The sequence below is a fragment of the Acomys russatus genome, chromosome 16 (genome assembly GCF_903995435.1).
Source record: "Acomys russatus chromosome 16, mAcoRus1.1, whole genome shotgun sequence".
In the NCBI taxonomy this organism is placed as follows: domain Eukaryota; kingdom Metazoa; phylum Chordata; class Mammalia; order Rodentia; family Muridae; genus Acomys; species Acomys russatus.
In genome coordinates this window covers 40,493,346-40,516,485 of record NC_067152.1, presented here as the reverse complement: position 1 = coordinate 40,516,485, position 23,140 = coordinate 40,493,346, and the positions used below count along the sequence as shown (strand labels likewise).

General features: G+C 51.2%; 1 protein-coding gene across 1 annotated transcript in view; it reads right to left on the bottom strand.

The window, feature by feature from the left end:
* Positions 1–242: 242 nt before the first annotated feature.
* Positions 243–23,140, bottom strand: part of Ttyh2 (tweety family member 2) — a 38,500-nt gene continuing 15,602 nt past the window's right edge. The window contains exons 4-14 of the mRNA XM_051158994.1: positions 19,110–19,330; positions 15,814–15,909; positions 15,355–15,427; positions 11,852–11,921; positions 11,534–11,589; positions 10,574–10,666; positions 10,217–10,309; positions 8,993–9,135; positions 8,097–8,282; positions 7,313–7,391; positions 243–463 (exon numbers count right to left, since the gene is read on the bottom strand). Coding sequence (XP_051014951.1) covers positions 389–463; positions 7,313–7,391; positions 8,097–8,282; positions 8,993–9,135; positions 10,217–10,309; positions 10,574–10,666; positions 11,534–11,589; positions 11,852–11,921; positions 15,355–15,427; positions 15,814–15,909; positions 19,110–19,330 — 1,185 coding nt within the window. The 3' untranslated portion in view covers positions 243–388. The remainder of the gene's footprint in view (positions 464–7,312; positions 7,392–8,096; positions 8,283–8,992; positions 9,136–10,216; positions 10,310–10,573; positions 10,667–11,533; positions 11,590–11,851; positions 11,922–15,354; positions 15,428–15,813; positions 15,910–19,109; positions 19,331–23,140) is intronic.

Genomic DNA, 23,140 nt, shown 5'->3' with positions numbered 1-23,140 from the left:
AGGACAGGGCAACTGGATGGTGTGGCCTGGGCTTTGGGCTTCGCTAACCAGAGGCAGGGGCCTGGTGGTAGGACCTTGAGAGAACAGGGCTCTCAGGGCCACTTCTCATCTGTTGCGGGTGTGACTTAAGGTGGGCTGGACCAGGCAGCTAGCTCAGGGAAAGCAGTTGAGTCCTGGGGAGTTAAGGCTGGAGAGGCTGGTCTAGTTGGGGGGGGGGGGAGAAATCGGGGGCCCCCCACATCCACCTGAGGCTTTGGTCAGGAGTCCCAGCTGTGTCTCTGCAGCCACAGGAGCCTGCTCGTGTCGAGGTTTCTTCTGTTTCTATTACAGACAACACAGCTGGGCTCTGCATCCGCTGAAAACCAAGCTGGCAGGAGGAGGCAGGTACCTAGGATGGGAACTCGTAGTGTCTCAGGTGCTCATCTGCCACGGACATATAGGTGGCCCTCATGCTGGGAGAGTACTGTGGAGGAGAGGAGGGGCAGTCAGAACAGCGCGCGGCTCTCCATCAGGTCGACGCGACATTGTATATCCCGCCTTCCCTTTCTGTTTATGCTGCTTCTACACCCATGGATTCGACTAACTTTGGATCAAAGCTACTAAAAAAATGCCTATACTTTTGGTTTTCTTCTTTTGTTTCTGTTATTTATTTAGACAGCGTCTTTGTAGTTCAGGCTAGCCCAGAACTCCCTAAATAGCCAGGCTGGACTCCAACTCAAAAGGATCTTTTAGTCCCAGCCCCCAGAGAGCTGGGATTGTATGTGTGTGTCAACACACCCTGAGGCAATGAAGCGACTGTCTGCAAAGTTACGTTGTGTTAGTTATTGCAAGTAACCCAACTGGGATCCTGAACATACAGGAGGATGTGTGCAGGTTACATGGAAACCAGCACACCCATTTTTACGCAAGGGGCTGTAGCTTCCTCAGAAGTTGGGTGTTTCTGAGAATCCCTGGCACTGAGGGAAAGGCACTAGCAAAGGTGCCGGGAACTTCTCAGATGACAGTCTGGGCAGGCACAGCAGCCAGGCACCTAGTTTTCATCACAAGGCGTCATGTAGCTTGCGGGAATACCAGGTGGTTCGAGAAGCTTCATGACCCCTGGTGCCTCCAGTCTCGCATCCCCCGGGGCACTTAGCCTCCAGCAAAGCATGCACACGGAGCAGGGACCCTCCTTCCTCCACACCCGGCAGCACCGAGGCTGCATTCTCACGAGGCACAGCGCTGTACCAGGGAAGTTCAGTGCAGTTAACCAGCAGCCAGCGGGGCACAGGGCCACAGGTCCTAGGAGCCAGGTTCGAATCCCACGCGTGCATCGTATGGGTGTCACTGCCATCTACCTTACTTTTATGAGACAAGGTGTTTCAACTGAGCTGAATCTTGCCCAGTGGGCGAGACTGGTTGGCCAGTGAGCCCCAGGGACTTGCCTGTCTCCACTTCTTCAGCATTGTGATGGCAGTACAGGCTACCACATCTAGCTTTTTATAATGTGGGTTCTGGAGGCTCCGGTTTGGGGTCTTGCAAGGTGTACCATGTACTGAATGGATTTTCACCCAGTCCCTAGCTATACATTTTACTTGCCGGTGACTCTGGCTGAGGTCTTTTAGTCTCTCCTGGCCTCTATTTCCCCACTTGAAAAATGGACCTAAGAGAACCTCAGCAAGGCCCTTTCTATAAGGGTCTTCAAATACCTAGAAAGAAAAAAAAATCCCAATGCTCAGGCCACACTTATTAGGATATTTTTTTTCCTTTATTAAGGTAGAGTACACAAAATAGAAAACAAAGCTTTTAAAGGTATCACCACCAGTTTTAAAGTGCTGCTACAGCAATTCCGGAATCGAAGAAGCTGTGGCCCATGTGTGCAAGCCCAGCAAACCCCGTCACACTCTTAGCAGCAGACACAGGGCTTCTCCTTCCATTTCCTGTGCCCAAAACACCAGGGACTCTTGACATGGGACCCAAGAGTCAGCATTTCCTTTCTTTCTAGAAAATGTTTAGGTTAATTCTATGTGTAGGAATGTTTTGCGTGCATGCATATATCTGCTCCACACGTGTACCTGGCTTGCAAAGGTCAGAAGAGGGTATCAGATCCCGTGGAACTAGAGCAACCGTGTGGTGCTGGGAATTGAGCCTGAGTCCTCTGTAAGGGCAGCCGGTGCTGTCAGCCCCTGATCGACCTCTTCAGCCCTGAGATTCTGCATTGCTTAACCAGCTCATGAATGCTGCTGCTCTGCTGACCCCAGGGGTTCTAGGTCACACACAGCAGCAAGCATGCCACTTGGGGTATGATAAGGAGAAAGGGGCACGAGGCACTTCAGGTAGCCCAGAGCATCTCTACAAGAGGTGACCTTGTCTCTCAGCTATACCTATAATAATCTTCTCTAATGATGATGCAGTTGTCACAGCTGGGGTAGGATTGGATAGGATGCTACTGATATCTAGCAAGCAGAAGCCAGGTAAACCTCCCACAATGCAGAGGCAGCCTCAACCCACAGGACCATCCTGCCCAACAAGGCACTAGGACCACTGAGCAAGGCAGCCTGAGAGTGCTGGTTTTCCTACTCTGCCTCCCAGGCCAGCGGCATCAGCTTTGCCTGGGAATCTGCTAGGCCTGCAAATCCCTAGGTCCCAGCCCAGATTCCACAAGCCCTTTAAAAGGTCAGTGTGCACACAAGCACCAGACCCTCACCCTGAAAGCAGTGGTCCCCAAACTTGCCTGCTAAGTTTGTTATATTTCAGATCTCCCAGGCCGCTTCCCTGGGAGAACCCGAGTCCTGCACTGGGCTGGACTGGAAACCAAACGGAGTCACAAATGCTAAACCTCTGCAGGAGTGAGAACAGGAAGGGCTCCTCTGAAACGGGCCAGTTTTAAGCAGGGTGATGATGACGAGGTTCCTCTTCCTTAATCCTTACCCAAAATGTTAAGATTGAAAGTGTCTCTCTTCTTTTTTTTTTTTTTTTTTTTTTTGGTTTTTCGAGACAGGGTTTCTCTGTGTCCTTGGCTGTCCTGGACTCTCTTTGTAGACCAGGCTGGCTTTGAACTCACAGTGATCCGCCTGCCTCTGCCTCCTGAGTGCTGGGATTAAAGGTGCATGCCACCACTGCCCGACTGTGTCTCTCTTCTTTTATGGGAAAGAGAACTTGGAAAAGATGAATCTAAATTTTGTTATTTTGTTCCTTGTTTCTGCTTTCCTTGGGCCTTTGCTGTCTGTAAAGCCCGTCTCTTGGGGCTGGGGGTATAGACTTATGGTAGACAGGACACGTGTGAGATCCTGGGTTCTAGTCCTCAGCACCAAAACAAACAAACAAACAAACAAACAAGCCCCAGATAAAACGTTACTATCCCTTTCAGGGCTTACAGCAAAACTGCTGTCTTATGGAAGACTTGGTGACGATCTTTTTTTTTTTTTTTTTTAAAAGAGACAGGATTTCTCTGTTTAGCTGTGGCTGTCCTAGGCTTGCTTTGTAGATTAGGCTGGCCTCAAACTCACAGAGATCCACCTGCCTCTGCCTTCCGAGTGCTGGGATTAAAGATGTGTGCCACCACGCCCAGCCTGCTAGCGACGATTTTGAGCTGAGGAATCTTCACAGTGGCTCTGGGTCTAAGAAAGGGTCTAGAAACAGAAGAGTGATTTCCCCGGAGGCAGAGCTAAGGGAAGACACTTTCTGGCCAGGGAACAGGCTGAACCTTCGATGGCCTTGATTCCACTCTCACCCACTAACTGAGGGAAGTGAGGCAGGGAGAGGTGAGATGCGGGGGTGGGGTGGGGTGTTGAGCCTATCGACCTCACAGCCCTGAACTCTGAGAGCTGTACGGAAAGCAGCACACGGGGTGGAGAGCAGCCAGCTGTGCTGTCTTCCCTGCAGCAGATGCCCGCACCACCCTCATCCTGCCTGTTTCCATGGACAACATCATGGACAGCAACACTTATCGCTCCAGATGTCCCTAGCAGGGGCAGAGGGTGGGACTCTTCCCCCAGAGCTGGTGGAGACGGAGGCAGCTGGTAGTCACCTTTGCCAAAGCAGGGAGGGTTTTTCTGTCCTCCAGCCTTGCAAATAAGGTCAGCTATTGTTTCCTCTGCTAAGGACATGCAGAGTGGCCTGACAGAAGGCAATCTTAAAAAATATATATATATATCACTTTTATTTCCAATAGCATAGTGATTAATTTCTTTTTCACAGCAGCAGATCTTCCCAAATCATGTTTGGCTTAGATTAATAATAAGGTCAGTCTGTGTCCCTAGGGCCTGGCAGCTGGCAGAAGATGGAAGGATCTAGGAAGCTTTGATTAGCAAGGAGAGCAGGGAGATTTTAAAGGTGCAGCCTCCAAGTCACAACTACATAAACCACACATGGAGGGGCATGTTCAGGAACCCAGCACTTGTGAAACAGCCAGAAGCATCAGAATTTCAAGGCTGCTGGGCATGGTGGCAGCACTTGGGAGGCAGAGGCAGGCAGATCTCTGTGAGTTCAAGGCCAGCCTGGTCTACAAAGCAAGTCCAGGAAAGCCAGGGCTACACAGAGAAACCCTGTCTTGAAAAACCAAACCAAACCAAACCAAAAAACAAAACAAAACAAAATCCAGGTCAGGTCAGCCTCTGCCATACACTGAGTTATGAGTTAACACGAGACCCAGTTTTAAAAGGTAATAGGGGGCTGGAGAGCTGGGTGAGCAATTAAGAGCACCTGCTGCTCTTCCAAAAGACCTAAGTTCAGCTCCTGGCATCTACCCGAGGAAGCTTGTAACCCCTCTTCTGTCCTCTATGTACAGTCCTCCCCCCACAGCATGCACGCACACACACACACACACACACACACACACACACACACACACACACACAAAGAAAGATAAATCTTAAAATAATTGTAATAAAAGTAAGTAAAGTTTTCGAGGCAAAACACTGAAGTGGAAAGGAAAAGCAGGATTTGTTGTGGGAGGCTTTGCACCGGGCAGGCCAGGGTGCTGCTAACTGCCCATCTGTGCCCTTCCTGGGTTCCCAGGGCCCCGGTCCACTTCACTGTCCCTTGGTATTGAGTACTTCTTCCTTATCAGTCAGTGGTCCCCTTGAAACCACACGGGCAAGCGGAATGCCTCCTTGGAGGCCGACACAGTACAGCAAACCTACCCACTCTCCTCACAGACTTCTACGCTGGCCTTTTCTTATGAATCCCACATCTCTGTGGAGAAGTTTGAAAAAGAAAGAGAGACAGAACGAGCCTGCTGTCTTATGGCACTAACTGTTTGCTGTACATGACTGTCTTCCCCATTCTTCACACAGGAGAACTGAGGCCAGAGAGGCAGAGGCCACATCTCATGTCATAGAGGCCACAGCTATAAGCTGGGATTTGAACCCAGGCACCTGGGCACCACTGTCCAGGCTGCTCCTACCTGCAGCTCTCTGTATTAGCAACAATCCTGGGCTCCAAGGATGCTGCTCTGGGAGCAGACGGCATGGCCTTTTCTCCAGCTGCACACGCACCCGGCACATCCAGGGGTCCTAACCTGGTACTGCTTCTTGTTTGGAAGTGGCAGAGGGGCCTCATGTGTAGGGCCCTGTGGGCTTTGAGTTTTGCGGAGGTGGAGGAAGGCTGTGCCTGGCAGCAGTTTTCCTAGATAGGTCACCCCAGCCCCAAGCCAGCCGACTACACTCAGGCCTCAGGATTAAGGGGAAACACAAATCAAAGAAAAGGGCCAGCATACAGCTTGGTGGCTTAGCAGTAACTGACTACTCAGGAGGTCCTGGTTCAACCCCTACCACCAGAACTCAAAGAAACCTCTTGAATGTTCCCTGGTATAAAAAGGAAACAAGAAGACAGTAACACAGGGCTGTAGTCTCAGCACCTTGGGAAGTGGAGACAGGAGGATCAGGAGTTTAAGGTCATCTTCAGCTATCTGAGACCCTATCTCAACACACACACACAGACACACACACACACACACACACACACACACACACACACGGAAGTGTGCTCATAGTTTCCTGTCAACTTGACTCAAGTTAGAGTCATCAGAGAAGGGGGAACTTCAATTGAGAAAACGAGGGCTCAGCCCGCCCTGTGTGGCACCATCCTAGGTGGGTGTCCCGGGCTGTGTAAGAAAGGCTGCTGAGCAAGCCAGTGAACTCTACTTCACTTCCTGCCTTGGGTTCCCTCAATGGTGAACCAAGACAAGTAAGACTAATCAATCTCTCCTTCCATGTTGCCTGTTGTTTCTCACAGCAGTGGACAGCAAACTAGGACAGTCAGGAAAGGCAGGCAGGCAGGCAGACTGACAGACAGACAGACTGCAGGAGACCCTCTTTTCCTCTTGCAGTTATCCTCTGTAGGAGACTTACTGTGACTGACTTTTTTTTTCCCCCTGGGGAGCAAACCCAGGGCCTCTGACATGCAAAGTGTTCTACCACTGAGCCAATTCAACCCTAACCTCTTTAAAAGGTGGAAGAGGGGCTGGAGAGATGGCTCAGTGGTTAAGAGCACCAGCTCCTCTTCCAGAGGACCTGGCAGTTTACGTGGCAGTTTATATTCATGTATAACTCCAGTTCCATAGAGATCTGAAGCCCTCTTCCGGCCTCTACAGGTACCAGGCGTGCACATGCAGGGAAAAAAAAAAAAAAACCCAACAACAAAAAAAACCAAACCAAAAAATATGCACATTAAATAAATAAATAAATGGCAAAGCAATTTCCTTCTGGTCTTACAATGCGGAAATAGTTTTTTTATAAAGTAGGATCTCATATTGTTCTGTGTGACCTGGAACTTCTTGGACCACCGTGTTTGAACCTAATGCATGCCAGGCAGGGACCCTACCAACTGATTCACACCCCCAGTCCTAGGAACAGTTCTGAGGGCCTTGTAAAGGTCATTATCACAGAAGACAGTTGTGTCCCCTTCCCATTGACAGCTCAGATGCCTGGCTCCCTGATTGTCATGTGCTGTAAGAAATTCCTTTTGAATAAAAACAATGGCCAGCCGAGCATGGCTACCCTAACTACCAGGAGGATTTATGATGGGCCAGTGTGACAAATGTTGTCCCTAGTCCTCTTGCTTAAAGACAGAAACCATTTATCTTGAGGACAGTTGTGCAGTGGGCCATGCCGGGGAGGCCATCTAACAGGGGAGGCCGCTATGTCTTTATAGTCTGGGTAGCTGATGGCCCGTGACATGTGAGGCAGTCTGCTTTAATATTATTTGATAACAAAGCCATTACCTTCTTTCTCCTCTCTGTGGAGATCAGACATTGCATTGACAGGTTTTATCTTTGATTATGTCTCTGACAGAGGCCAGGGCAGTGACTTTGCCACAGAAAGGTACTTACTGTGGGTGGAGGGGAACCTCTCCCGATGAGTGGCACATTCTCGTATCGTGGGTTCCCACCAAAGAGTATGGCCTGGTTCCTGTGGGCCAAGAGATCATTCATATATATATATTTAAAAAAATTTTTTGACACAGGGTTTCTCTGTGTGGCCCTGGCTATCCTGGACTCGCTTTGTAGACCATGGTTGGCCTCGAACTCACAGAGATCCACCAGCCTCTGCCTCCCGAGTCCTGGGATTAAAGGTATGTGCCACCACATCTGACCTTAAGGCAGTGATTCTCAACCTTCCTGATGCTGCAACCCTTTAATACAGGTCTTCATGTTGTGGTGACTCCCCCCCCCCACCCATAAAATTACTTTGTTGCTACTTTATAATTATAATTTTGCTACTGTTACTAATAGTGATATAAATACCTGATACACAGGATATCTGGTATATGACCCTGTGAGGATTGTGACCCACAGGGTGGGAACCACTGCTCTAAGGGGGCCAGGGGAGAGGCAGTTAATAAGGGACAGATGCCAGGCCTGGCATTGACTTGGGGGCTTGTGGCAAAAGTCCACAACTTGACACCTGTGGTGTGCTTCTGCCGAGCATACATGACTGTGGGAGGACTATCCTGGGCTACTACAGTCAGGGGACCAGGGCTTGCCTCTGATGCCCTTCGTCCCTATGTGTTTCTGGGGGGACCAAATGCTCTGTCTATAAATCCAGCCTCACTGCAGGATGGAGAGGGCTATCCTGCTTGGCTGGTGTGAGAGACAGGATCCCTACTGTGCTCACATGTACTCGGAGACAGGGGCATTGGAGATGGTCTGGGCCGGAGGCTGAAGGCTGCATTGGCTGCCGAGGCCGCTGCTGTAGCTGCAGAAACTGTGCAGTTGCCCCCTTGTTGGGTTGTGGGCTGCGATGCGTCGAGCTTGGGGGTTGAAAGGGTCATCATCATCGATGTCATCGTAGTCTCTGTCCCTGGAACAAGATGTAGAGGTTGGCCAGCCATGAGGTGAGGCTCAAGGCCGTGGGGTTTCTGTTATGGTCCTCACTCTCTCTTCCTAGGCTACTCTTTGGCAGGGTTTCTCTGTGTAGCCTTGGCTGTCCTGGACTTGCTTTGTAGACCAGGCTGGTCTCGAACTCATGAATATCCACCTGCCTCTGCCTCCTGAGTGCTGGGATTAAAGGCGTGCGCCACCATGGCCGTATGCATCTTCTTTAGCATTTGTAAAAGCATGGACCTTGGAGGAACAGCTTATTCCACTTGACCCTAAATCCATGGCCACCTCTTCCAGGAAGCACACCATGGCAGCTACATACATGGCTGGGGGAGACAGGGTTTCTCGCTTTGTAGACCAGGCGGTCCTGGAACTCACAGAGACCCACCTGCCTCTGCTTCCCAAGTGCTGGGATTAGTGTGCCACCACGCCCTGGCTTGTAGGCTCCATCTTAACAGTAATGTCTCTGACCTTCCTTGCTATTTCCTGGGGCCTCCCTCTCTCATCGTGTCACCTTGTGAAGTTTGGCCTAGGAAGCAAATCAAGTCTACTGGGCACTGTCAGGAGGGTTGTCACTATCTTAGGCCAGACCCTTTGCTGCCTTTCTTGTCTCAGGTGTCCCCCCTGCAGAAAAACCCCATACTGTGTTGTGTTGGGGGTGGGGCAGCCCTACCTTTTCTGGTACCCTACCTGTTGATGAAGTGTTTCCAGGCCCGAGGCCCTGCACAAGTCAGGGTAGAGAAAGCCAGGGCAGCCAGGAGGGAGAAGAGACCTAGGAAGAGCAGGCCTTCAATGCCGTCATAGCAGATGCCAGTGAGGGCGTCCAGGTAGTCCTGGGGAAACAGGGACACGTCGTTGCAGAGGGATGGGCAGCAAAGCCTGGGACCTGCGCTCTCCTATGGAAGCCCCCTCTTCCCTGCCTGCACCTCCAGTTTCCTGGTTGCTCCTCACCCAAAGCACCTTCCGCTTCCTTTTAGGGTCTACCTGACAGGCTCCTTGGGACAAGCATTTGCTGACCTCCTACTGTGTGCCAGACACTGGGGGCTGACTTCAAGCTAGACAGATGAAGTGGTGGCTAGTTATAGAACTGGAGACATGTCATATCCATAACTTTCATTTTTAAAAAAGTTTATGATTTTATGTATAAGCATATAAATGTATATGATGTGTGTGAGTATGGGCATACATTTATTCTAAATCTATATGGGTTATAGAAGATGTTGACATTGGCTCATTGCTTGGGGGTGAGGTAATCATGTAGCTTCCAGTGTTCTTTGCATTTTATTGTACATATATGAGGCTGGTTTTGTTTGTTAGTTTGTTTGTTTTTGCTTTTAAGACAGGATCTCACTATGTAGCCCTAGTTGGCCTGGAACTTACAGAGATCCACTTGCCTTTGCCTCTCAAGTATTGGGTAGTAAAAGCATGTGTTACTATATCTGTCTGTCTGTCTGTCTATCTGTCTCTGTCTCTCTCTCTCTGACACGATTTGACTTATAGCCCATGATCTTTCTGCCTCTAAGTACTGGGATTATAAGCATGCACCAACATGTTTCGTATATTGCATCCTGGCAATGAGATTGAAACATTGGCTTGCAAGATGAGGAGAAGAATGGGTTGACCAGATGGTCAGGAATCTAGGCAGTGGGGAACTGCGTATTTATCATTTAAGTCAGGGTCTTCCAAGGTTCTAAAACTAACCTGCCTACCAGGGAGACCTATTCTAAGTCCCTTCCATGGGGTGCCCCCATCAGCCATCAGAGAAATCAAGAAGTCCTTCTACTTTCCATTTTTTGGCTTTAGCCTTATTTCTGGGCCTGAAGAGAGGAGCCCAGGTCATCCTATCTCTACCTCTTTGCTGGCTTCTCTCTGGCAAAATGTACCCCACACTCTCTACAGTCGGCGAGCCAGTACCTTGTGCAGTCCCCGGCAATCCAGCATGGCAGTTAACTGGTGCAGGCTGGTCTCAGAGGAGTTTAGCAGAAGCTGGATGCCAAGGAGGTCTTTCTGAAGTAGGAAGAGAGAAAGAGAAGGCAGAGTGAGCAGCTGAGGAGGGCACGCACATGATTACAAAGAGCTGCCGTGCAGAGGCCTTTTGATAGAAGCAAAGGTCTGAGCCACAGGGGAGTGAGGGATGCACAGCTGGCAGAAAGCTCACCCAGAGCCGGGGTACAGGCAGGAGATTGGCAGAGGAACAGGTGGCTAGGTGGTAGTGGTCAACCAGGGCTCCCTTCCTCCTAACACAGATGCCGTGAGTGGCAGCTCCCTTACCTCTGCTGTAGGGAAGAGGGGCACGGCAAACTGCAGCAGGCCTACAACTTGCATCTGCATGGTGGTCAGTGAGCGCTGGAAGATGGTCAATAACTGGGTAGAGAGACCAAAGGCTGCCATGAGAATTCATTTCCCACAAGTCCCACAGCTACTAGGAGGTTTGTCCTCCTATTCTCGCATCACCATTAGGCAAATACACAGGAGGGTCTGGGCAGGCTGTACCCACTTTAAAGGGGTTCTTGGATTCTGAATTCAGGGGACAAGCATAATAAATTAGATCCCATTGGTTTTGGAACACTGGAGGATCTCAACTCATAAAGGGAAGCTGTTCCCCAGCTTTCAGAACTCTAGCCATCTGGTCAACCCAACCTCTATGGCATGAACATGCTCTTCCTACATAAGAAGTCTTTCCTCTAGCTCTTTTTCTTTGGGCGGGGGGGGGGGCGTAGGGTTTCTCTGTGTAATAGCCCTGGCTAACCTAGAATCACTTTCCAGACCAGGCTGGCCTCGAACTCAAAGAGACCCACCTGCCTCTGCCTCCCGAGTGCTGGGATTAAAGGCATGCACCACCACACCCAGCTCATCCCTCTTGCTCTTTATGAGCTCCATAATTCCCTTGATTATCACTACTCAGATCTGCTTCTCAGACAAACAGCATGGGCCTTGTTAGGACGCTTGTGAGAGATGCAGAACCTTGGGGCCTGCCCCTACCTCCTGCAGAGCACCAGCAGACTAACCAGTTCTCCAGGGAGGGACATACTTGTGAGCACAGGAGAAAGAGATAGAACACAATAAACAAGAGCAAATCCCCCTTCAGAGAGTGGTTAAAGAGAGGGACCACAGTGAAGTGACGCCTGCTGTCCACCATCCTGTGCATGGTGAAGCTCAGGGTCCAGATAGAGGGAGGTCCAGAGATGAGGGGACTGTGGGAAGGGTGAGGGTGCTCTTGGGTGGCTGTACCTGCTGGAAGGGGCTGCTCAGGCTCTGACTGCAGTGCAGGTAGTAGCGGGTCACCTCTGTAAGGTAATAGCATCAGCGTCAGGAAGCTCACAGGAAACCAGACCCCCTGCCTACTCAGTGGTCCAGCCCACTCCCTTCTTTCCTCATGCTCACAAAGGAGGCAGTTTTCCAGGAAGTGGCTCAGTGGTCTAGAGAAACTTAAGTGTAGGGTAGGGAGATGCTGGGTGCCTAGTTAGAGGTACAGTATAGGCAGTCGACTCATATGGGCCTGAGCTTGTGGAAATGGCTCTAGGGACAGACAGTCCCAGAGGACATTACCTGAGCCAACTTGGCTCTGTGTGTTGTTCAGGATGTAGACGTCAGGAGCCATGCAGAAGTCACTGGTGCCCTGTGTTGTTGGAGACAGGAGAGGGTAGAGGAAGGTCAGGCCCCCAGGCACCGGGAGTCTGGCTCTTGCTGCCCTCGGGAGCAGTAGGCTCCCCTGGATTCAAAACTCTCTAGAATACCCTGACATTCATCTCTTCCACACAAACAGATCACTCTCCCCACAGTATATGCGATCACCCACATGCACTCAGGACCATGGAGAATGGTTTTATATACAAACCACCGACATGCATAATAAATCAGCCAGCCTATTATTATGAGTCGGAGATGTAAGCCAGCAGGCCTGGTGGGGCACCCTCACCTCTTGGCTGGAGTAGTGGAGACAGGAGCCAGGCTAGGGTTGCTGGAGAGGCAAGGCCACTGTCTGAGCCACACCTCAAGAAAGGGGACCAGGAAACCCCTTTATGTGGCCTTACTAATGCTGAGGCTTCTCTTCTTTCTCTGCTTAGGCCAGGGCTGAGCTTTAACCCACATCTCCTGAGAAAGTGGGTTAAGATATTGTGGGGCTCATGGCTTAGGATGAGAAGGCAAAGCTGTCGACCAAGGTGACATATGCATGTGTGTGTCTATGTATGATTGTGGTCCATCCGTTATTGCTGTTCTTTCAGTAGTGAACAGGATGGAGGAAGAGAGAAAGCGCATCTAGTGCAAGGGAGGTGGGTGGGAGGAGCTGCCCAAAGCCCAGCTCAGGTGATGGCTGAGCACTCACGAAGTTCCTGATTATCTGAAGGGCCATCCCAGCCAGGGTCAGCAGCCAAATGGCTACTACATGTGTGCCATTTGAGACACCAGGCACTATTATATTCACCATTTCACACAGGAGTAAACTGAGGCACAGAGGACTTCAGTAACTCTCCAGAGGTTCTGCTGCTGGGAAGGGATGCCATGGCTAAGGCTGGGGGCTTGAGCTCCTGCCTCTGACCCAGAAGGTGGGCCTGCTGCCCCTCAGGCCTGGACGTTCTGGGCATGTCCTGTCCCATTTGCTGCAACCAAAGCATCTCACCAACTCCTGCTCTCTTCCTTCTTGGTGTTGCCTCTCCCTTGTCCAAGGGGCGCTTAGCTCCGACAGTTCGTCTGTGGCTCCTTACTGACTACACAGGAGGGCCGGCCACAGGCCAGGAGGCTCTGAGCTTGGTTCCCGAGTTCCTACCTTCCCTCCACTCACCAAGCCCTGGATCAGTCTCAGAGGCCGTACTCTGTCCTATGGATGCCCTGCCTGCCTGGTGGGCAGGTTGGGGGAGGGGTGATGGTATGAATCCGGTCCCCGTGCCCTCAAAATAGGCCTCAGAGGGCAGCAGGGTGGCAGAGTTGGAACACAAAAAGCTTTTGCACAATGACCCCTTGACAGCTGGTGCCCCCTCCCCCCTCCACAGCGCCTCCTTACCCCTCTTCCTATTAAAATGCTACAGCAGCCTCTGCTCTGTCAAAGGCCCATTCAGCGCCCTCACTGTCGCCTGCCTCTCCTGCACAAGGGCCTGAATAAAGGAATTAGGGAAATGGCATGGCTCCCAGCTCCCTAGCATTCCAAGTAGCACCGGGCTGTAGATAAAACAGCCTATGGGTTCTTTGAACGACAAGATGCTTGGTGGGAGAAGCCCCTGCTGGGAGAGAGCCAGCTCCCAAGGGGCACCTCGCTGGTGACAAGCTGGATGTCACGGCTTCTTCAAAAGGCAGAGGCTGCCAGAAGCAGGATCAGCCCCACAGACTCAGCCTGGAAAGCTTCCCTGTGCTCATCTCTAAGAGGCTGCTGGCCAGGCAGCTGTGCCCATCACTCTGGTGGGCAGGGCCCCTCCCTGCACTGTTTACAACCCTCAAGGCCACAGGATGCTTTGAGCCCAGCCTGGGTTCCAGCACTGTCTTTTCTGTACCAGTCCTTGGTATGTGGCCAAAGGACAAAAAAAGAGATGAGAAATACCCACTTCCTTTCGGTTTTGTTTGCTTTGAGACAGGATCGCATGTAACCCAAACTGGTCTTACACTTAAACCCCTCTGCCTCTATCTCCCTCAAGCGCTGCGGCAGCAGATGTGCACCACGGTGGCTAGTTGATACAGTTCTGAGGACTGAATCCAGGCCTTGTGTCAGCATCCCCAGCTCTCCCCACCCTCTTTATAGTAGTAAGAGCTCAAACCTACAGCTTCTTACACACTAGGCAAGTGTTTGGCGACTGAGCTATGTTTCCAGTCTGCCCCCCCCTTTAGATTTATTTTATTTTATATGCATGAGTATGCATGTATGTATGTGTGTATTGTGTGTGTCTGGTATCCTCAGAAGTCGGAAGAGGGCATCAGATCCCCTGGAATTGGAGTTGTGGATGGTTGCAAGCCACAATGTGGGTCCTAGGGATGGAACTTGGGTCTTCTGCGAGAGCAACAGGTACTCTTACCCGCTGAGCCATTTCTCTTGCCCCACAACCTCCCAGCTCCCTTTAAAGAAAGGCCTTACTCTGTTGATCAGGCTGCCCTTAAACCCATCCTGTAGCTCAGACAGGCCTTTAGCTTGCAAATCTCCTGCCTCAGTCTCCAGAGTAACTGGGCCATAGGCTTGTGTCACCAGAAATGTCTCCTTAGCAGTTTTGAATAAGCCTCTGTCAAGTGTGGCAGAGCCAGGTGACACTGGTGGCCATCTATCCTGTGCGTATGACAGACAAAGTGCCCAAGACCAGAGCTCCTAGCCATCCCCCAGGGACATGAGGCAAGGTGTGATGTGGGTAAGGAGGAAGAGGTTCTGAGCACAGGGCTTGAAATCAGAGCAGTTCCTTGAGTCACCCAGTAAAATGTGTCTTCCCCAGCAAGCCACGCGCACGCAGGCACACAGCCACACACTTAGAGAACAAGCACCGGTAACTGAGTCACACATGTCCCGGTGACCTGTCTATGAGTTTGTCTTCCACTGAGTGACTGTCGACAGGGACCATTATGCTCTTCTGAGTTCTGCAGCCCAAGGCATACAGCCACACGCACCTGCTGAGTGATCGAGCAAGCACTCCGACAGCTCAGCTCCAAGATCAAAGCTCTGTTAACGTTCTTATCTACGAAGAGTCCCTAGATGTGTGAGGGCAGCAGGACCGCAGAGACAGAAGATAAGAAATGCCACCTTCTATGCACATGTGTCAGGAGGAATAAGCTTAGGAACTCACCCGGCTTCCACCAGCCTAGCTTTTCACCCATAAGGAAGCCAACCTGGCCACCCATGAGTTCTCTCCGTGCCCAAACAAGCAGTGTGTCTTATCTTGGCTCTGTCCCCGAAGCCCTGTAACTTTGGACAAGCCCCTTCTTGTCTCTGAGCCTGGCGAAAGTGATCCAAGCCTCTGTAGTTCTGAGACTCTGGGACGGTGGGTAAAGGACTGAGCCAAAGGTAGCGTGTCTGGGGTCTTCGGATGGGACAGGACAGACTGTTCCAGTCAGACCAGCCACACGTAATCCCCTCCACTTACCACTGCTGCAGCGGTGGCAGCAGCCAGAGAAGCCCAGCTGAGGATCAGGGCCAGTACTCCACAGCACAGCATGCTAGGAGAGAGGGAGAGACTTTGGGATCTCATAAAGTAGCAGGAGGAGACAGCAACCATCTGACCTAAATTCAGCACCCTTTCTCCCAGGCAGAGCCCTACCTTGCCATGCACTGACCCCCCAACCCCCACCCCACCTCCACTAACTGGTAGGGAGGCCTGTGGATCCCAGTACTTTGGTTGAAGAGACTCAGCTGTGACAGCACAGAGACAGCTGGAGTATGGGGCATTTGACACAAAAGGAGCCCCTGCCCGGAAGGGAGCTGGGTGCTGAGGAGGGGCATCCTGGCTGCTACCACTCTCACAGTCTGGCTATGCCCTCATCTCCCTCCACAGGTGGCCCCTTGCCCAACGTTTTGCTTCAGGACCATAAAGAGGGCTACTCACGAAGCTAGGAGACACTTGGAGCGCCTGGCCAGTCCCAGGCAGGTGACAAGGCAGATGACCAGGTCCAGGATAAAAAGTAGGAGGTAGGAGAGCCACCTGGGTGGAGAGAAAGACAAGGTGAGCATTGGCAGAATAGAACTCCCCACGGGCTGCCCTTGGGAAGACAGAACAGCAGCCCAGGCCAGTGGGAACACAGACCAGAGGCGGAAGGTCCTTAGGGGCTCGACTAGCAGCAGCCTTATTTTTCCCAGAAAAAGCAGAACTCTCCTATCCCTCGCCTTAACCATCTATTGGAGTACCCGGACTAGTACTGGGCACTAGAGCTTTCCATTGGTGGAAACAAGCTACATCTACATTGTCCATTCTATCGGCCACTACTCACCACTGTCTACTGAGAACCTAAAGGGAAAACAAACAAACAAACAAACAAACAAACAGCCACTAAGCACCTGAAATGCCAATTACCCAAGAGAGAAAATGAAGCCAAGTGTGGTGGCTGACACCTGGAATCCCAGCTCTGGGGAATTCCAGGCCAGCCTGGGCTATATAGCAAACCTGGCCAACTCCCACAAAGGGTATGAATGTTTCAGTTTACGTAATTTTAATTAAAAAAATAATGCTAGGGAGCAGGCCCAGGGCCCCATACACACTAACAAGAGTTCTGCCATTGAATTACATCCCAGTCTACCTGCCTAAGTTTTGTTTTGGTTTGGTTTTTTTGAGACACGGTTTCTCTGCGTATCCTTGACTGTCCTGGACTCACTTTGTAGACCAGGCTGGCCTCGAACTCACAGCGATCCACCTGCCTCTGCCTCTCAAGTGCTGGGATTAAAGGCGTGCGCCACCCCTGCCCGGCCTGCAAAGGATGACCTTTAACTTGTGATTCTTCTGCCTTTCCCTCGCAAATGATGGGATTGCAGGCGTGCACCCCCACATGTTTTATGTGGCACTGGGGACTGGACCTTGGGGTGCAAGCAGGACACGATGGTGGTGATGGGAAAGTGACAAGAGGCTCTGAGGGAGCAAACTGGAGGTCCCCAGGAGCCAAATACGAGTGTGTCTTTGGGAGTGGAGGTTTGATGCTTAAGAGCAAGGGCTTAACTGAAACTTTTGGTCACCAAACAGAGCAGCAGACACCCCACGGCAGGCCTCTGGGGTCCCAGAAATGGGGCTGCAGCTTTGGGACATTGGATAGAGCTGGCCTGCCACTTGCTAGAGGCCACCAGGGAGCCAGTTTTAGAGCCAGAGTTGAAAGGAACTTTGGCTCTCATGGAAGCTGAGAATTGCATGAGAACCCTACACTCTCCTTCCTTCTAGAGACATAGGTACCCCCTGCTCTTGGCACCGTCTATAACGTTAAGTTCCACACTCCCAACCTAAAGATGCATTGCTACTTCCACCTCCTCTCCCATCGGCAGGAAGACCTGACGTAGAGGGGCTCCTGACCCTGCCACTGCTGTGCTTTCACAGCTCCTGCACTAGCGCACTAGCGCACTAGCGTAAGCTGTTCCTAGAAACAGCTCCTGGGCGGATGTGTTTTCCCAGAGGAGTCCCTGGGAAGTGGGGGAAGGAGTTCTCACCATGAACTTGGCTCTTGCCTGATGAGCTAATGCTGCTGGCTTCAGCCCCAACCCCACCACCACATCCGGCATCTGTAAGCTAGTGTCCACATCGCAGCCCCAGGCAGTAAGCCTCAGCTTGTTATGTCCTCCGAGCTGGACAAAACAGTAAAGTGCTCCGATGGGAGGGGATGTCTGGTTTAACAACTGTTAGAAAAGCCTTTCTGGGAAGGTTCCCCCCAAGAAGCCTGTGAGCCACAAACACTAGCAGAGATGGAGGGAGTGGCCCTCAGCGTTTGGGGGACCTACTTGAACTATTCTTGCTCCTCAACGTGACCTGAATAAGAAACCTCTTTCACATATAAAACCCTTACCCATCTTATCACAGTCTTTACTAAAAATGCCCAGAAGATCAGATAGGTGCACTCAAGGTGCCCAGGTCAATCAGGACCCCGCCCCCCATGGATATGCCACTGGCCTGGGGATGATCTCAAAGGCTCAGGTAGTGAACAGCCCCCATACCAAGAGGCTCATCAGACTGCACTGTTGAGGGGCACAGGTGATGACGGACCATCTCCTCTGAGCTGTCAGTTCCTTTCAGGCCCCTGGGAGGTAGGCATTTTGCCTATGAGGAATAACAAGGGCAGGCTCTGTCCATCTAGAATATCTATGACGTCAAGGAATTTCAAACTGTGGGATGCGGGATGGGAGCACCTAGGAGCACTGCGTATATCTCAGGACTGGAGAGAGCACTTCCTTTGGGAAAGGGAGTCTGATGGGGGTGAGGTAGGAAGGGCTTGAGCATTTCCTTTGGACTCAGCCCAGCAGCGGCCTCCAGGGTGGGACTTTATGATATAATGGGACACAAAAATCCAGAAAACCAAGAGTACATTGTGAAATGTTGGGGCAGAGGCTCTGAGCTTCATCAGTGGCTTGAAGAGGTGCCAAGTCACTTGGGCAAGGAGGGGATTCAAAGAGCCAACACTTGCCATGCAAGACCCACATATCTGTTCCACCCCGTGTCTACAATGCTGGATGGCTGACCCTCTGAGCACAATGACGTGTGTGTCACACAGGATGCTCACATATTTCATGAGTGCATGCTATCATTCGGATGAAGGTCAACCTAGGACAGAGACAGCTGTCTCCTTCCTTGGCACTCAACAGAGACCCACTCTGTTTTTTTTTTTCCCAAAAAAAATTGTGTGTGGCTGGGCATGGTGGTGCATGCCTGTAATCCCAGCGCTCAGGGAGGCAGAGACAGGCAGATCTGTGAGTTCAAGGCCAGCCTGGCCTATAAATTGAGTCCAGGACAGTCAGGAAGGAAAGAAAAGAAAAAAAGAAACCCTAAGACACCAACTCAGACAGATGAAAAGAGCCACCAAAGTTAAAAAGTGCTGAGGCCAACATTGATCACTCCTTTCTGACCGTGGATGCTATGCGACCAGCTGCCTCATGCTCCTGCTGCCATGGCTCCTCCCGCCATGGCTCCTCCTGCCATGATGGACCATAGCCCTTTAAACTGTGAGCCAAGACAAATTCCTATTCCTTCCTTAAGTTGTTTGTGTCAAGATATTTAGTCACAGCAGTAAGAAAACTACAGACTAGATGGGGTAGAGGGGAGGTGGCGTCCCTCAGCACCTCACTGCTCAGCTGCTACACAGTAGGCTGGGGGGAGTGGCTGGGTCTCCATCTGTAGCCCGACTTGTCCCTCCCGCTGCTTCCCCAGTGCCTCACCTGTAGTGTTCTATATAGGCAGTCTGGTGGGACAGCTCAGTCAGCTGCGTGGTGACCTCCCTCCACATGGGCAGCCCCGAGAGCTGCTTGACAACGTTGCCTGCCATCTGCTGCATCAACTTCAGGGTCTGGATGTAGTCACCCCTAGCAGCCAAGATCTCGCTGAGCCGGGCCAGGTGCTGCTCTAAGTCTACCTTCATCTTCTGGGTGTTTCCGGATACCTAGGGGAGGTAAGGAAGGGGCTGGGAGTCTGGCCCTGGGATAGCCCTGGAAGGTGTCTGCAGTCGGCTAACTGGGTTTGACGGTATGCTCCACGTTGACCCAGATCCGGGAGCCCATGAGACTGCTGCCCCAAAGGAGTGGCCAAAGACAGGCAGGGGTCCTGTCACCTACTTCCATATTGTGGGTCTGGAATGTTCCCCCAAAGATCCATGCTAAAGGCACAGGCACGAACTTGGTGATGGCGGGAAATGGCAGAGTGTTTAAGAGGCGGTTAGGTCTGTGACAGGACTACAGGCCATCAAGGAATGCCCTTCTTCAAAGATGACACTGGTTTGTTTTTTGGTCTGTATTTTGAGATAGGGTTCGCTGTGTAGCCTTGGCTGTCCTGGAACTCTTGATCTGTAGACCAGGCTGGCCTCTCAAACTCACGGAGATCCACCTGCCTCTGCCTCCTGAGTGCTGGGCTTAAAGTTACGCACCACCGTAAAGCTTGTTTTTCCCCTTTTTCTTTCCATCCTCTCACTTTCATTTTAAAAAGTGTTTTATTTTTGAGACAGGGTCTCAGGTAACACAAGCTGGACTCCAGCTTACTATGAAGATGAGAATGACCTTGTGTTCCTGATCTTCCAGCCTCCACCTCTCAAGTGCTAGGGTTACCTGGTGTACAGACCTTTTTTCTTTATACATTTGATGGCCTCAGGGATTTGTTACAGTGCTGGAAAGCTGGCGATAGACACACACAGCTCAGTCACATTTGGCCCTGTTGTTCTTGGCCTTCACCCGGCTGCAGCCTGAGTTGCTCTAATCTGAAAACTCAAATCTTCTTAACACTGTTAGCAGAAAACGCTATATAAATAACTCCAAATATAACCCCCCCCCAAAACCCCAAACTGAAACCCCCAAACATCTCAGGCCTCCTGAATTCCAGGGAGGGAGGCCCAAGCTGGACTCCAAATAGGGAGCTGAAAGAATCCATCTTTCTTCCTTGAACATTTTCCTAAAGTTTGAGTCACTTGGGATTATGACATCAAAGACTTGGAGCTCCAGGCTGCTGCCTTGTGCTTTACAGGCTCCCTATAAGAGAAGAGGGTTTGTCTCTAAGTTAGAATCAGCCTGCAGTGTCCCAACCGCAAGGCAGAACAATGAGGCCTTGAAACCAGGGAACAGATGCTGGGCTCCTCCCAGCCTGGCCCTGGGACAGGAGGAAGAAATCAAGTGTCTTCTCTTGGGCTCATGTGCCCCAACCCCGCATGATGTCTGTTCTGCTAGGTGAGTGAGTAGAGAGGCACCTGTCACATTGGCTTGGACCTTAAGTGGACCCCGAAAGAACATCTGTCAATCCTGATAGAAGTGAAAGGATAATGCAGTGGCTGTCCTTGCCAGCTCCAAAACAAGGGGCGAGGTGCGTACTGGGGGGAGGGGGGGCACAGCCGTCAGAACAGAGCCTGCATGTTGGCTGATGAGTAAAGAACAACTTTGTTTCTGTTTTATTTTGTTTTCAGACAGGGTCTTGCTAATTGCCCAGGCTAGCCTGCAATTGGCTACATATTCCAGGTAGACCTGGAATTTGAGGCCTCCCTATCCCCAGCCTCTGGAATAGCTGGGACAGTAGGACTGTGCTACCAGGGTCTGCCTTTGCCACTTTGCCACTGTCATACACAAACAACTGGAAGGAGGGCAGGGTGCCTAGTAAATCTTTACCCAGCAGCCTGGGCTCCCACCCACAGCCTGCAAGAGAAAGGTACAGAAGAGGGGCAGAGAAGGAAGCTCACAGGAGAGCATGCTGAGCTCAGGGAATCATGGGAACTTTACATTAACCTTGTGGCTTTTCATGTCTTCTCTATGCTGTGACTTCCTGAGAGAATGTCTCTCTGTCTCTCTGTGTCAGCACTTCTTCCATTTTCTGGCTTTTTGCTGAGTTCTTAGGAGGTGGTGACAGAGTAAAAGACACCAGTATAGAAGACAGATATGACTGGGCGTGCTGCCTCAGGCCTGTAGGATCCCAGCACTTGGGAGGCTGAGGCAGGAGAATTGCCCTGAAGTCAAGGCCAGACTGGACTGCAGACAAGCTGCTATCTCAAACCCAGGCTATCTCAGCCTGGCAGTGGTGGCCCACACCTTTAATCCCAGCAGAGGCAGAGGCAGGCAGCTCACCGTGAGTTCAAGGCCAGCCTGGTCTACAAAGTGGGTCCAGGACTGCCAAGTCTACACAGAGAAACTCTGGGTTGGGCACGAAACTCAGTTGGTAGAGTGCTTGCTTAGCATGCAGGAGGCCCTGACTTAGACCCAAAGCACCCAACAGATCGGGTGTTGTATTGAACCCCTGTAATCCCAGCACCCGGGAGTCTGAGGCGGAAAGATTACTTCAGGCTCCTCCTGAAGTACATAGGGAATTTGAAGTCAGCCTGAGCTATCAGTGAGCTTGACTCAAAAAATCAAACATAAAGAAAAGAAAGCAAATATGTCCCTCGCACAAACAAACAAAATTCCAAGACGAAATGGAAAAGTTAAAATTTTAGAGATGAGCCAAATGTGGTCTCCAAATGCTTGATTGCCACAGAGAAGTTCAAGAGAGCCAGAGCTCTGAGACCTGCCCTAAAAAACCAACCAACCGACACAAAACAAACAAACAAACAAACAAACAACAATTAAAATTAGAGACTAGGCCAGGCACGATGTCCAAGGCCTGTAATCTGAAAGCTCAGGTTGAGGCAGGGGACAACAAGAGTTCAAGGACAGCCCAGGCTAAACATCTGTCAAGTCCATTATTTTCTTCTGGTATTATTTATTGGGAAGAGATGATTAAGTAGGTAGGTAGATGACAGATAGATCAATTGGGGACTGAGGATAAGGAGGTAGGTGGGTAGATGACAGATAGATAGATTGGGGTCTAAGGAAAACAGCTGAGCTTTTCTACCAGGTACCTGGACCAGCTAGAAGGTCACTAAGGACAGAGGTGTGGTTTTCTAATTGTGGTCCCCAGGCCAGCAGCTTCAATGCAGGAGCTCATTATAAATACAAATTCTCAGCTTGCCTCCGAAGGTGAACTGGAGCCCCAGCAGGGCGGGGCCTGTCACCACAGCCTAACAAGCTTCTCCAGGCGACTCTGATGCAAGCACGAGGTTGAGAACCGCTGTGGGGGAGAGGCACGGCCCCTCAGACTCAAGGAAATAAGAGGAGGGAAAGAATACAGGGCTAAGACCCTAGGCCTGGGCTCTGTGGTCTTGCTGTGAGATGTGCTGGTTATCCAGCTGTGGGGCGATCACACCCCTCCGTGCCTCAGTTTCTCCACTGAGCAGTTTCCCATAGACATACTATGCGTCCAGGATGGTGGGGGCTTCTAGCCAAGAGAGGGGAGTGCAGAGGGTCTCTGACCTTTGTGTTTGGGGGCAGCTTTGGGAGGGCCTCTGGTTGACCGTTTGGCTGCTAGATCTGTCATCTGGCTGCTGGGTGAGTCTCCATCCTGACTCTGCCACCCACAGCCTCCCACAACCCCAGCACCTCTACCTTCATGGTGATTGCAGTAATTATTATAATGACACCATTATCTTAATCCCCCAGGGAGAGAGCACTCTGTAGTTTACCACTTTTGCTGGTGGTAATTCGCCTGATGCCATTTAGCCATTTACCTGCAATTTGGACCCCACCCCTTGGATGAGAGGGAAGGGCCTATAAGGATCTATCATCTCCCGGGTGTCTTCAGGCCTGAGACTGTTGGGCATCCACTTTGAGCCTTCACCAGCCCCTCAGGTACAAAAGAAACTTCCGTAGCTGGCAGTACAGTAACAGCCAAAGGGTAAGGGGCTGTC